The 16125-nt window shown below is 38.2% G+C and overlaps 2 protein-coding genes across 4 annotated transcripts in view; one reads left to right on the top strand and one right to left on the bottom strand.

The window, feature by feature from the left end:
• The window catches only part of LOC136885407 (zinc finger Ran-binding domain-containing protein 2), a 54868-nt gene extending 49842 nt beyond the window's left edge, over positions 1–5026 (bottom strand). For 2 of the 3 annotated variants that reach the window (XM_067157927.2, XM_067157937.2), the window contains exon 1: positions 4233–5026. In XM_067157927.2, coding sequence (XP_067014028.1) covers positions 4260–4919 — 660 coding nt within the window. In that variant the 5' untranslated portion in view covers positions 4920–5026 and the 3' untranslated portion in view covers positions 4233–4259. The remainder of the gene's footprint in view (positions 1–4232) is intronic. The other variant, XM_067157944.2, reaches the window with a different exon arrangement.
• Positions 5027–5579: 553 nt separating this feature from the next.
• LOC136885392 (ciliogenesis and planar polarity effector 2) overlaps positions 5580–16125 on the top strand; it is a 103673-nt gene continuing 93127 nt past the window's right edge. Inside the window, exon 1 of the mRNA XM_067157908.2 lies at positions 5580–6035. Within this exon, the coding sequence (XP_067014009.2) occupies positions 5930–6035 (106 nt within the window). The 5' untranslated portion in view covers positions 5580–5929. The remainder of the gene's footprint in view (positions 6036–16125) is intronic.

Raw genomic sequence — 16125 nt, 5'->3', positions numbered from 1 at the left:
ACCTGATACCTCGAGAGTGGTCAACGACGTGTCAGAAGAAAATGAGGAAGTAACCTGGTCAGAGGCCGTTCACTGTAAACGTTCTCGCAGGCTGAGTGCCGGCATCGGGGGATCAAAACAAACTGTCGATGGCAGCCTTAAGGCTGCCCCAAGGACTGCCTGGTTATATGTCGGAAGTGCCCATCAAACGAACGAAACAGACTAATAAAATATTTGAAAGATAATGGAATTACTGGAGACATCTTGTGCGAACAAATCCCTACCAAGGGAATAAAAAAGGCGCTTAAGGTAGGAATAGATTTGATCACTTTCACACGGTGAAATGGCCAGAGTTCTGGCCTCAAGATGTTTGTGTAAGGCGGTATGCCTTTCGTCCCCAACAACAACGAGAACACTCCTTTCCACCCGTGTTTGAAAGTGAACAAGGTCTGATTGTAAAGGAAGATTTGATCTCGTAGGAAATTAAACTGCTATCTTGGAACGTAGGAGGACTCTTGAATATAGCAACAACAGTTCAGAATATGCTACAGGCTTACAATATCGCAATTTTAGTAGAAACTTTCTTAACTTCGGAGTGGAACATCAATAGCCATTATTCAATTCATGTCTTGGCGGGTAAAGGTCCAACTGGCAGGCCAAAAGGGGGGATCGCCTGCTTTTTCAAAGAGAATCTCTCACCATTCTCTATGCAACATAAGTCAAAGAACACGTTAGTAATATGAACAAGGCAGTGCCTACTTATATGTCTTTATTTTCAACCAGAGTTTACATCCACAGATATAGAAGAAATAGGTAACTGCTTGAATATTGTAACTAAGGACGATCCCATCATCCTAGCGGGTGATCTCAACTGTCGTGTAGATACAGAATTACAGAAATCGGAAGAAGTGTTGAGCTATCTTGAAGAAGAAGGGCTAATACCAATCAACAAGAAGGAACAGCCAACATATATTTGCTATATTGGCATGAGTACAATTGATCTTGTCTTCATAAATTCTAGTATAACCACCAAATGTCAAAGTGTTATCATGGAAGCTGAGAAGCATCTGCCCGTGAAAACAACGCTGCAAATAAACGGTATGAGTCACAGTAAGAAGTTACATCCTTTAAAGTTGAGAAGAACATTGGACTTAACAGTACTAGACGAATCAGACAACAAAGCAATAATTGATACACTAAACAAAGAGACTCTGAACCAGGCTGCTCTAAAACTGGAGGAAATTCTTAAGAAGGCAATACCTCCTACAGTAATTAACAATAGAAAAGCAAAACCATGGTTTACAGATGCATGCTACAAAGCAAGAAAAACAGCTTTGTCAGCCCTGCATGCAGCAAAATTGCAGCGCACGAAAGAACAACTGGAGTACTACGCTAATTTAAGAAGAGAATATAAAGCCACAGCTAAACAAGCCCATCAGACGTTTTTGGAAAAGGAAGAAAAACGTTTAATTGAAGAGGCTACTCAGGACCCTTAAAAAGCTTTGCGTCCTAAACAGCCAAAGTTTTCTCGTAACATACCAATGGATGTTTGGGAAGCGCACCTTCGTGCAATTCTTCAGGAGAGGGAAAGCGGCCAATCAAGTTTCATGTCGACCCAACAGTTATCCCAGATGACTCGGAGAGATTTACGCTTGAAGAAATAGAAGAGACTGTCAAAAGCCTAAAAAATGGGAAAGCATGTGGTTCAGATAACATTTATAATGAACATTTGAAAGGGATATTCCGAGTGTTAAAAGAATCCATATGCCAGTTACTGAATGAATGTTTACAACAGGGTAGGATACCAGACTGTTGGGCTAAGTCTACAATAAAAATGATGTATAAGGGCAAAGGTGATACAGCAGACCCTAATTCGTACAGAGGAATTGCTCTGGAATGCACGCTCTTAAAGACACTGACTCAGCTAGTATGTAAGCACCTCACAATATTAACAGACGACAAGCTCCCAGACTCCCAGTTTGGCTTCAGAAGAAGATCAACCATTCAAGCAATCGATTGTCTACAACAGTATATTAACGAAGCTCTCGCAAATACAAAGGGAAAACTTCATGCAACTGCAAACTATTGGCGTCCTTCAAGGCAACTCCCTAAGCCAATTGCTTTTCATTGCTGCCACAGCTGACATTCTGACATTGTACAAAGAGTAGATTCAGAAAATGTCAATATTCTCATGTATGCAGATGTCATGGTTCTGACGCCAACTTCTCGGTTGGATTTGCAGACTGCTTTTAATAAAGTTACGAAATGGGCAGAAGAGAACCAGCTGAGGTTAAATGAAAATAAGACTGTCTCTTTGACCTTCAGAAAAGGAGGAAAATGGGGAACATTCTTAATCAATGACCAGCAACTGAAGTCAGTCACAAAAATTAAGTACCTAGGAGTCACTTTTCAAATAGCGGGGAATGTGTTCTTTTTACATATAAAAGACCGACTAAATGCTGCCATAAAATCCATTAACGACATCAGATCTTTGAACCATCTCTCGCTTTCATGTGCCATCGAGTTATTTCATCTTAAGGTTAGTCCCGTAGCCACCTTTGGATTAGAAAATATATGGATATATCTTGGAAAGAGGCAACTAGCCTACATAGTATAGAGAAGGTGAAAGCATTCTATTTAAATAAAGTACTTTGCCTATCAAAGTACACTCCATCACGCCTCGCATACCAACTGTCGAGGGAATTATTCTTTGTGGAACAGTTGCGTTTGAAACTACTGCTCCCGGCCATCCCAGTGTATAAGGAACTCCTACAAGAGCTTCAACAAAAAAGGGACAGCATATGGTGGGACTTTTACCAATGTGATGCGATGATCAATCGCAACTGGACTCAGGGCGGCTATGAGTTGAGACACGTTGTGACCAGACTCTCACTCCATAGGTTTCACCAACGCCTGTGTATTAAAACGAGTTTCCATGAGCCAAGTCCGGACTGCAGGTGCAAAAGATGCGGCGAACTTTGTGAACGCTATCACGTACGTAAGTGTAAACTGAGAATAGAATCCTTAACAAAATTCTGTACAGAAGATTGCTCATAAGAATATTGTCCATGCACATTTGTGCGCAATAAAACATTTATTACATTCCCCAAATAAAGTCCTAGCCTTTATGTCAAGTGAATCAAAGACATTGAAGAGGTATCTACCATCCAAGAGCTTTACCCAAATCAGACTTACCTACCAGTATCCACTTAAAAATCTATCTAATTTGACCTACATCAGCCCTGGAGACAAGACTTTCACATGCGCAGAAAGACTTTTTTTTAATTTTTTTTGTTTACACGCTAGCGGCCTTCTCAGGAAGGATGTTGTCAAGCGGTGCTCAATGCTGCCTATCCCTCTACTTAGGAACTTGTGAGTGAGTGGTGTTTCAGTAGGTGGTGATTACTGTTACACCATTGGTCTGGACTGGTTCTTGCTGTGCGGAGGGTTAGGATAGGACCTGGACAAGACCGGTGATATAGAGGCAAGCAAAGGGGGTCTGGGCACGTAAGCCCCCAAGTTAGAAGCCGTGAAGTGGCCTTAGACCTCGAGTTTCATGTGGAAACAGGATTGGTCTGAACTGATTCTTGCTGTGTGGACAGTTAGGATATGACCTGTACAAGACTGGACTAGTTCTTGCCGTGCGGACGGTTAGGATAGGATATTGACAAGACCTGTGATATAGTGACAAGCAAAGGGGCACTTTTATTGTGCTGGGGTTGATAACGGATTATGATTATCATAATTGACAGGAATGAGATCACGTACCACTTTACGTTGGCCTATGGGAATGCAAGTAGCTACTTCAGCATTGAAAATGGCGTGTATTAGATTATAAAAGTGAAGGTAGTTCCTGGGGCAGGACGGTGGGTTCCTGGACATCGCTATGAACACATCTCTCCTCTGAGATGCATTCCACGTAAGATTTCATTAATTTCCACTTAGTTACGTTAGAAAAATCTTGTCTCCAAGGCTGGAGTTTTAACTGTAGGACTATATAAAAAAGGTTTCACCATGTCCTCAAAACTAGACAAATTCTTTAGGTAGGCCTACATGACATGAAAGGAATTAACAGAGAAAAACAGCAGGGAGACTTGTTGTAATGTTACACTACCTACCACAAAGAACAAGCTGTCTTGCAGCTTAAAGTGGATAGGAATGAATCAGGGAGAGCAAATACGAACGTGTCGATTGTTGTAACCGTAAGGTCATCAGCTCTAATAACTAATATTGCCTACAGGATTCTACATTACCTCTTACTTTAAACTCAAAAGCCTTTTCTACCATCTCCTGGAGGGCGATCGAGAGCGTGAACGTGATCGTGAACGAGATCTAGAGTCACGCCTATTTCTACTCCTCTCAACTCTGTCCTTCTCCTTCTGTTGGGAATTTGATTTTATATCATCATCATCCAACCCACTAAGATCATATTTCGAGAGATCTTCATCGTCATCGTCGTCCTCCTCCTCTTCATCTTCTTCATCACCATCATCATCCTTCAGTTTCCTGTCGTCCGATCTATCCGTACTTTTTTTCTTCTTTCTTCTACCAAATTCATCATACTCGTCGTCCGAATCTTGGCGCTCTTTGTATTCGACCACTCCACGATCGTTGAATCCACCGCCATAACCCGTACGTTCCTCAACTTCACCAAATTTTGGGGCATTACACATGTTGCAAGACTGACGTCGAGCCCAGTTCACATTACCACATTTATTACACTGCCAGTCATCTGCACTAAACAATCCTCTACTTTTCTCGGCAGCAGCCTTACCGATTTCATGACCGAGTTTCTTCTTCTTTGGAGTATCTCCCTTCTCCTTGTCGCAACGATTACATCTGTCTCGACGGGCAAAATTTACGTTACCACACTGCGGATCACTACATAACCAATCGCCTTCACTCATGCGAAAACGGCTATTACCAGATACAGGTTCCATTGCGGTTATACGCAGATTTAGCACACCTTTCAGTCCATAAAACTACGCCAAGACAGCGTACATACCGGTTTTTGTTTCCCACGGATAACTCACTTTTCTACTGTACTAATGCGTAGAAATCCCACTGATAATACATATTTTCATAGACATTCCGTGTAATTGTAAAAGTCTCCTTCTTTTAGTTTTTCGAGTAAATAGTACAACTTGTCTCCCAGAGATGGCCCTAATGTACTTGGATCTTCAGGCCTACAATATCTGTAAATTTAGTCATTGTTAATATTCTAGTATAATATTTTAATAAATCACACTCACTAAATGTAATAACAGGATCAACTGAAAGAAGAATATCCTAAAGCTTGAGAGCTCATCAATTTCTCTTCTGCTAAATAGGACTTGTAGGATGTTGTATTACACTTCAGTATTTACATTTATTTTATTGGAGAGCTGAAATTCTTTAAATTGATGAAAATCGTTATTAAACTGGTTCCGAAGCACAAATATGCATGAATATATTCTCCTGACAGCGTTGCATAGTAGTGACATCCGTTGTCAGAGTGCCAAACTAAGCAGCCGGCTCACAAAGTTTGCATGTACAATTTTTGCCGGGTATCTATCTACAGAGATTCCTGCATACACGCGATACTTGATGGAGGGGTTAGTGCTCGTACTTAAATGATTTCCACTTCATCCTTATTCTACTAATTCTTCTGATCGTTGTGTCGAATTCAGACGTGCGTTTTTTTGTGAGCACCTTTAAATGCAATGTTTAGACGTAACTTAAACATACCTATTAAAGGATTTCGTCAATATTTCATTGTTTCATGCAGTTTCTCAATTAATATTAATAAACATTAATTATTTTATCATAATTTTATGATAATCCCCTGATCGCAATTAAAGCGGCTCGTATGATCCTTGGGTTAGGCATAATCGTAGAAGTGCGTTGATATAAAAGGTCTGCTGATATTTTTAGAAATACCGGTTGTGACTGAAAAGTGATTTTGAAAATAATGACTGGGAATAATATTGTATGCATGGATTGGCAGAGTTCAGCAGAAGGGGAAACAATACTACAACATTTCTATAATCCTCAAACGACTGGGAGAAAGATATTTGGTATTTTAATTCCTACCATATGTTGCTTTTATTTAAATGTGTACCCAACAGTATGGGGCAGATTGGTTTATTGTGAAGTGATGCTGTTGTAATTAAAAGCAGTGTATATAATTCTTATTGATGTAGATAAGCTGAGTAATCGTGGTTCCTTTATGAGCTATACTTAAGTTATTGGTAATCACCAAATGGTTTTTGAAATATTTGAACAGAATGTTAAAGAGTCTGATCCATCACCTCTTGCAGCAAAGGTTTCCCTCACTGTATTCCTTCTTCTTGTGTCTTTGGCAGTTATCCACAATGGCTCCACTGTTTGCCTCACTTCATCGGACTACCCATATAAAGGATGGCCTCTTCTCTGCGGTCCATCTCAGATATCGCTCTGATACTGCCTTTGTCCATTTCTGAGGATCAGATGTTTCTGCATGCCCAGTGCAGTTGTACTTCTTGGACATTACCTCATATTTTAAATGTCCCTTAGTCCAATGTTTTATCTTATGACAGATGATGTAGGGCCTATACTTGATCATTATTTACAACCAGTAAGTCTCTTTCTATCCTTCAGTCATCAATCAGTCACCACTGATTGCTTTTGGGGCAGTCGCCCAAATGGCAGATTCCCTCTCTGTTGTTTACCCAGTCTTTTCTTAGCTAATTTCAAAGAATGTGTAAATTTATTGAACATCTCCCTTGGTAAATTATTACAATCCCTAACTCCCCTTCCTGTAAACAAATATTTTCCCCAATTTGTCCTCTTGAATTTGAACTTTTATCTTCATAACTAGCTGATGTACCCGTGCTTCACTGTGGAATTCTACATTGTATGCAGAATTCTAGATTAGGTAGTGTACATGTTGTGGGTAAGATTGTTATTAAATTGCATAGCTCTTAACATTACCCCAGGAACGCGACGGAGAAGTCACCATCTTTTCTTATATGAAGACTTTGTTAGGAAATTTTCATTTTAACGGCAAGCCCTCTCGCCCACTATCAGTCACAATCAGGTTGGGGAGATTTCATTATGATGGCAGAATCACTTGCCTACTGCCTGTCAGTCGAGTTGGGCAGTTTTTCATTATAATGGCAGACACTCGCTCTCCATCTGCCATTTTACATCCTCAGAAAGACTTTGTGGATTTCCCAACTGAAATCAACACAGGTCATTACAATGACGTCAGTAGGAATGTCGCGAATAAAAGCAATGTTATCATATCAAATACTTGACCAAATGAAAAACCGCACATTTCCTCACTTTTAACAAACAGTACTATGCTGCCGATCTAACAGTCCAAAGTTCCAAAGATAGAATGACCACCCCGCAGACAGCCATGAACACTCTTCTCCCATTATTCCGTTAACTGTGCACACTGCTCATTCCAATCAACGCCTCAGAGTAGGTATCAGTTACCTGGAATCCTAGCATGAACCAGTGTGTGAAATACCAGTAGCATTAGGAAATTTATGCACCAGAGGAATGGCATGCTAAAGAAGAAAGTTATCTAATTCCCCAGCTACTTCCCGCAGGCTGTTATACCTGGTATTCAGCAGTAATATCATCTATTGGAGATGGGGGGCAGCAGAAGAGAGAGAAAACATCACAAACAATGGTCAATGTAATGTTATTGTCGATACGTTTTATAAGCTTTCAATATTGTAGGCCTTCGCATTTAGTTTTCTTCCAAAACTGTGATATTAGGGCATCTAATGTAAAGGGAGTCTCCTATCTTTCAAGACTCCCTCTTGTCTTATTCTTTAAGCGATCGTTCCTTTACAGTTTTTTCTCACTTTTATAATCATCTTCACAATTTTCTTTGTCGATATGGACCAATGACAAAAACCATCACCAGTTGACACAATGGAACAATATTTCCATGTCGGTGTTGATAAGGACTAAGCAACAAAAGTCTAAATTCATGAATTCCTTTATCATAGTCCTCCTCCTGTGGGTGGGGGCAGTGAATAACAGCCTTTACTTACTTTCACCCCCCCCCCCCCCCATTTAAGTTGATTTTCCGAAAACAAAAGTATACGCATTTCCTTATTTTTAAAGGAGATTTCAAATATCAATTTTCACGTCTCTAACATCTTTAGCTTATAGAGATGTAAGTATTCTCATGCAAATAATTGAAGGAATTTTTCAATTCTTTCACCCCCTTAAGTGGATTTCCAAAAACAAAAGAAGACGTTTTTCTTTATTCTTAAAGGAGATTCCAAATACCAATTTTCACGTCTGTAACATCTTTAGTTTCTGAGATATAAGTAAACTCATAAATAGAATTCAACACTTTTTTTCACCCCACCCCCATTAAGTTGATTCCCCCCCAAAATGCGTGTTTCTTTATTTTTGAAGGAGTTTCCAAAAAACAATTTTCATGCCTTTAACATACAGTTTTTGAGATATTAGTATCCCCATAAAAAGAATTACATTTTTTGCACTTCATTTCACCCTCCCCCATCCAGTGAATTTTCCTAAAACAAAAAATTTGTGTTTATTTATAAAGGAGCTTCCAAATACCACTTATCACAACTGTAACATCTTCAGTTTTTGAGATATGTGTCCTCATAAAACGAATTCAACACCTTTTTGCCTGCCCCCCCCCCCTCCAAGTTTATTTCCCACCCCCCCAAAAAAAATTGCATGTTTCTTTATTTTAAAGGAGATACCAAATACCAATTTTTGTGTCCGTATCAACTTTAGTTTTCATAAGATATAAGAAGCCTATCCTCATACAAATAATTCAATTATTTTTTTCAATTCTTTCACCCCCCTTAATTGGATTTTCCAAAATGAAAGGAATATGTGTTTCTTTACTTTTAAAGTAATTCCATATACGGTACCAATTTTCATGTCTGCAACATCATTAGTTTCTGAGATATAAGTATCCTCGTACAAATAATTCAAGTAATTTTTAAATTTTTTCACCCCCCCCCTCTCCAAGTGGATTTTCATAAAAACAAAAAATACGAATTTCTTCATTCTTATAGGAGATTCCCGTCGCCAATTTTTACAACTGTAACACCTTCAGTTTTTGAGATATCAGTATCCTAATAAAGATAATTTAACCCACTTTTCAGTCCTTTTTATCTACTCCCTCCAAGTGGTTTTTCTGAAAACAAAACAAAAAAATACGTGTTTATTTTTTGCAAGAGATTAAAAATACCAATTTTCACGTCTGTAACATGTTAAGTGTTTGTGATATACTGTAGATATGCTCATTCTAAAAATTCACCCCACCGGGCGAGTTGGCCGTACGCATAGAGGCGCGCGGCTGTGAGCTTGCATCCGGGAGATAGTGGGTTCGAATCCCACTGTCGACAGCCCTGAAGATGGTTTACCGTGGTTTCCCATTTTCACACCAGGCAATTGCTGGGGCTGTACATTAATTATGGCCACGGCCGCTTCCTTCCAACTCCTAGGCCTATGTCGCCATAAGACCTATCTGTGTCGGTGCGACATAAAGCCCCTAGCAAAAAAAAAAAAAAACACCCCCATTTTTTAGTTCCCCTCAAGTGGATTTTCCAAAAACAAATTATCTATGTTTCTTTATATTTACAGGAGATTCCAAATACCAGTCTTTACGTCTGTAATATGTTACGTTTCTGAGATATACTGTAGATATATTGTTTCTAAAAATTCACCCCACTTTTCACTCCTGTTCATCCCCCATTAATTGGATTTTCCAAAAAACAAAAGAACATGTGTTTCTTTATTTTTCATGGAGATTCCAAATACCAATTTTCATGTGTGTAACATCTTCAGTTTTTGAGATATAAGTATCCTCATAAAAGGTATTCAACCTGCTTTTCACTTTTTTTTTTTCACCCCCTTTAATGAGATTTTCCAAACACATAACTTAAATATGTGTTTATTTTTGAAGGAGATTCCACATACCAATTTTTATGTATGTAAACTTTTAAGTTTTTGAGATAGATATACTAATTTAAACAATTCACCCCCTTAGAGACGGAATATCCAAAAATCCTCCCTTAGTGAGCACCTACAATCTAATAGGAATATATCCCCAAAATTTCATTTGTTTATGTCCACATTAGTTTTGGCTCGTGATGATGAATCAGTCAGTCAGTCAGGACATGTTATTTTACAAAGGTAATCCCAAAAATAAAGTCTCCTATTCTTTATAAATACATAGACCTGTTTATTTCTACAATGGTTTACATCATTTTACAGCTTGAACATTTAGCTATTTTTCTACACAATCACCATTTCGGTCAATGCATTTTTGTAGATGCTTTGACAGTTTTTGTATGCGCATGTCATACCAGCTCGCCACCATGCTTTTCAGGAAGTTGTGAACCTCATCCTTCACCTCGTCGTTGGTGCTGGCACCCTTCTTGCGCACACCTTCCGGTATTTAAACTTTTCCATTAAAATTCTGTGAGTGGCACTTCGGGAAACTCAGGAACAAAAGTGCAGAGATCATCCAGGGTGATCCGCCGATCTTCGCGCATGATTTTCTGAGCCTTCACGACTGTCTTGACAGAAATTGACGGTCTCCCACTCCTTTGTTCATTGTGAATTTCAGTTCGACCGGCTGCAAACTCTCTACACCACTTATGAACATTTTTGACATCCATGCACTTGGCGTTAACATCCAATGGGAGCTCCATTCTCAACGGCTGCTAAGCGAAGACTGAGTGCCTCAGCGTGACGAGCGCGGGAAACACTCTTCATAATATTGTGACCAAACAACCACACAAACAGAGTTCTGTATTTATATATAAAAAAAGAAAAAAAAGGGGGGGGCTTTATTTTTGGGATTATCCTCGTATATATAGAGATTACATTTTAGGCCTTCTCCTAAACTACCATTTTACTCAGCGTGAATAACATTATTTATAGTGTAGATTGTAGTGGCTCATTCCCCTCTTTACATACCGATTTTTATAAAGTTGTCTTCAGACATTTTCTTGTGATGCACGTATGTACGTACATACAGACAGGCAGAAATGATGGAAAATCAAAAAGTGCATTTCTTTATTACAAAACCACTCAAACTTATTCGTCTACTAATGTCATTTCATGCCATCTCTTTACTAACAGCTCGGAACATACCACTTAGTTGAGCACCAGGTCTCGTTTCTTCAAAGTCTTCCCAGCCCAAACTTTGCAACATTGCCACTCTTTTGTCAGAAATCGCTCAGAACAAATCGAGCTGCTTTGCTTTGGGTTTTTTCCAGTTCTCGAATCAAGTAATCCTGGTGAGGGTCCCATACGCTGGAACCATACTCTAGTTGGGATCTTACCAGAGACTTATATGCCCTCTTCTTGACATCCCTACTAATACCCCTGAGTACCCTCATAATCATGTGCAGAGATCTCTACCCATTATTTACAACCCCCATTTATGTGATTACCCCAATGAAGATCCTTATATTAATACCCAGGTACTTACAGTGATCCCTATAAGGAACTTTTACACCATCAATGCAGTAATTAAAACTGAGAGGACTTTTCCTATTTGTGAAACTCATACCTGACATTTTTAAATCCTGTTCATGATCATACCATTGCCTTCTGTCCATCTCACAACATTGCCAAGTTCTGCAGTTGCTCACAATCTTGTAATTTATTTATTAGCCTACTCTGTATAGTATAACATCATCCTCAAAAGCCTTATCCATTATCCCAGTTCTTTACTTCTATATATGTGAGGAATTCCCCTCTTTAATGATTAATTAACTCTAATTCTCAGAGTTCTATTTTCTAGAAATATAGCCACCCATTCAGTTACTCTTTTGTCTAGTTCAGTTGCACTCACTTTTTCCACTAGTCTCTCATGATCTACCCTATCAAATGGCCTAGGTAGGTCAATTAGAGTACAGTCCATTTGAGCTTCTGTGGGATAACCTTCCCTAAACCCAAAATGTCTTCTATCAAACCAGTTATTAATTTTGCAAACATAAAGAATGCTTTCCCAAAGCTTACATGCAACACGTCAAACTGACCGGCCTGTAATTTTTAGCTTTATGTTTATCACCCTTTCCTTTATGCACAGGGGCTGCTACAGCAATTCTTAATTCATTTGTTATAGCTCATTCATTTATTAAGAATGAAGCCATGAAGAATGAACTTGTCAGTCTTTCACCACCTCGCAACTAATACCCTTGCTCTCAATCTTGACCTTCAGTTCAGTCGAGTTTCGACAACAGTGGAAGCAATACGCGTGTAATTATTTCTAGCAAACTCTTGGAACCCGAAGCTGGTTGACAAAGTCATGTAAGTAAAACTTATTTCTTTAAAATTTCCTTTCCTCTGTACTTTTCGGGTAATTACATGTGGCATATTTCTATTTTAGGTCTCGTTTTATCAATGATGAAGACATACCTGAGATTTTGAACCAGTTGTCCGATGAAATCGAGGACTCTGCCTGGGATTTTTCCGATGGCGAGGAGGAAATTATAAACGTATCGGATCAGGATCATTACAGCGATATGGAGCAGGAGGCCGATTTGGACAGTGAGATCTATGAAGACGATAACGAAAGGGATGGAGGTACAGTGTGATCTACGAAGGACTTTTCAAAACTTACTTCGAGGGTAAAAGCAAGGAATATTGTAAAAATACTGCCAGGACAAGAAGGGGAGGCGAGGAAGGTATCAACAGAAATTGACTGTTTCATGCTGTTGATAAACACTGAGATGATCGATGAACTATTATACTGGACTAATTTGTACATTTCTAGGAAGCAGGAGGAAGTGAATTACAGCTGTGAGCGCGATGCTAAATTTGCAAACCGCAGTGAAATTATGGCATTGCTCGGGGATAAGGTGTGAAAGATTTCTTGGACATTCCAACAAAGTTTAGTTTTCATCCAGTCATTTTTTTTTTTTGCTATTATATCTGATCACTTCATAGTATAATTGTGCAAATATTATTAATTTAATTATCTATCTACTGCTTAACTCATTTTAAATAGGCGCAGTATTCATGTCCCTATCAGAATTAGTTCACGTGTTCATGATTATCCATTTTAAATTCATTCATGTTAATCACTAATACAAGTTTTTAATTTTGTTTGGAGAATAACATTGAAACAAAAGATAAAACGCCGTTAAATGAAAATTTTATGCGATTGGAAGCCTGAACGACTGAAAACGTAACTGGTTGACAAAGTCAACCGTGCGCCGGGTAGTGTGACAGAAATTGGCGTGCCCAGTCTAGGGTTAAATGTAACAAAAACTTTTCAATCTGTCAAACAGTCAGCAACAATACCGTACATATATAAGCATGTTTTAAGTGATTTGATAGAATCTGAGGATGATCTTGTAGAACAAAACATGTCATTCTTTGTATAATAGTGCGTAATGTATTTTTACAGGTATGTTTATAGGGTTATAATTTGTATTGTAATTGCCAGGTGTTTGACAGACTGAAAAGTTTTTGTTACATTTAATTAAGTCGAAACTGAAAAATATGGCTTCATTCTTAACAAAGTATTCGACCAGTCAGGCAAATTACAAAGCCAAAAAAACTCCAAACCGGGCGAGTTGGCCGTGCGCGTAGAGGCGCGCGGCTGTGAGCTTGCATCCGGGAGATAGTAGGTTCGAATCCCACTATCGGCAGCCCTGAAGATGGTTTTCCGTGGTTTCCCATTTTCACACCAGGCAAATGCTGGGGCTGTACCTTAATTAAGGCCACGGCCGCTTCCTTCCAACTCCTAGGCCTTTCCTATCCCATCGTCGCCATAAGACCTATCTGTGTCGGTGCGACGTAAAGCCCCTAGCAAAAAAAAAACTCCAATGACATAAAATCATAATCATGAACATTGACAAATCAATTACATTTAACAAGAAATGTCTAGAATTAAAGCTCGTTCCTAAGTACATACCCATAAAAGCTAAACCCACGACAACCTCGGCTAAAATATCAACTTCTCAATCACAATTATTATGGATTAGAAACAAATTAAAAATCGCGTACATAAAGAAACAGGAAATCAACAAACAAATTCTACGTATCCATTTAAACCTAAGCAACTTCTGGCACCACACACAAAGGACGTCCTACTCCAACTTGTTTACACGATTACATTAAAAAAGGAGCAATCCGGAAACAGAAGGACATTGACAATAGAAGTTACAAGTAACTATTCTTATTTTGGTTCCGTATTGAAGATGACGTATATCACAAATATTATTATAATAGGTGGATCTATAAATATTATAAATTTTGACAATAAAATACGTAACCTATTGATTAAACAGAAAAATTCAGAAAACAATAACCACAACAAACTCGCTAATTTTCACCCTGGATTAATTAACAGGTCAGACACTACCTTTTCAAAGAATGAAATAAATCTACTAGAGAAAGGTCTCAAATTAATTGCCAGGAACGTCATAACGAAAACATCATAAAACAGCTCATCACTGATGTAGAAATTGCTTGCGACCAAATATCCTCTCCACAAACAGAAATAATAAAAAACGTAGCCACCAACGAAGCCTTAAAAATAATCGCACAAGAAAATTCCACCAAATAACCTAATTGTGCCACTCAGTACTCAGCATTAAAAACAGTTAAGAACAAAATTAAAAATGACAACCTCATCATCACGAAAGCGGATAAAGGTAACACAACAGTCATAATGAAGAAAGATGAGTACATAGAAGAAACAATAGAATTTATCAACAAGAAAGGTATTCAAGAATTAAAACACGACCCTACAAATAAATGTAAAAACAAGCTATCAAGGAAACAGGCTTTATTTTCACAAAACAAGAAAAAGAAAGCCTCACCAGCAAAAATCCCAAACTCCCCACACTAAGAGCCCTCCCCAAAATACACAAACAGTTGTGTCCCGTTAGACCAACAGTAAATTTTAAAGATGCACCAAGTTACATTTTAAGCAAACAACTCAACCTAATTCTAAAAGAAAATTTCACTTAAAGAAGACAGATCAAATAAAAACAGCCTAGTACTAATTAAAGAACTAAATAAACTTAAAATAACAGAGAGCACACGTATGATATCCTTTGACATCACTAACATGTACACCAACATACCAAGAGATGAATCAATTAAATTTAAAAATTAGTGAAAATCTTCTGAAACAAAACACTTCTCTACAAGAAACCAAACAAATTATTAACCTTTTTAGAACAACACTACACCAAAATTGCTTTGCATTCAACGACAAAATCTAATGCCAAAGAGAAGGGTTAGCCATGGGCTCACCATTATCAGGTATAATGGCAAACATTTTTCTGAATAACTTCAAAAACATCATCTTAATGGGCCAGTATTCAAAAGGAATCTTACACTGGATGACGCCATATGCATATATGATAATGACATCACTAATGCACACCAGTTATTAAACACACTAAATTCCTTACACAGTCCATCACTTTCACAATGGAGCCAGAAACTAACAAGAAAATAAACAATTTAGACATCACAATCAACAGGAATAATGACAACCTATCTTACAAAGTATACAGAAAGCCCACTCAGACGTCGCACATTATTGACAAGAAGTCGAATCACCCATACACACACAAAATAACAGGACTGAATACAATGATACACAGAGCTATTTCCATACCAATGAGCACAACGGATTTCAATGAAGAGATACAAATCATTAAACAAATCGCAAAAGGAAACAACCACCCACCAAACACAGTAAATAAACTATTAAATAAAAATAAGAAAAATCGCTGGGAAACCACCATACATCACAAAGAAAAATACATGGTTCTCAACTACATTAACAATAACACATACAAAGTAGCTAATATTTTCAAGAAATAAGGTTTAAAAGTAGACTTCAGAATGAACAACACACTAAAGAGACACATCAGCAAGTGCAGCCTAAATAAAAAAGACCCTTTCTCAAAGTCAGGAGTATATGAACTCAAGTGGTATTGCAAATATGCCCTTCCTACTCTGTATATGAGGATCAACAGAAGGTAGGAGTATTCAATCAACAGAAAGGAAAGTTTATTGGTTACAAGGATAATGTTCAGATAGAGGTGGTGAGTAATACTAATGGAGTATTAAAATTTAGCCTACCTTTGATAACAAAAACATTTATACTAGATAGAACTCTCCAGGTGTATCAAGCGG

The sequence above is a fragment of the Anabrus simplex genome, chromosome 1 (genome assembly GCF_040414725.1).
Source record: "Anabrus simplex isolate iqAnaSimp1 chromosome 1, ASM4041472v1, whole genome shotgun sequence".
NCBI lineage: Eukaryota > Metazoa > Arthropoda > Insecta > Orthoptera > Tettigoniidae > Anabrus > Anabrus simplex.
The sequence above is the reverse complement of the archived record's forward strand: the minus strand, read 5'-3'. Positions and strand labels throughout refer to the sequence as shown.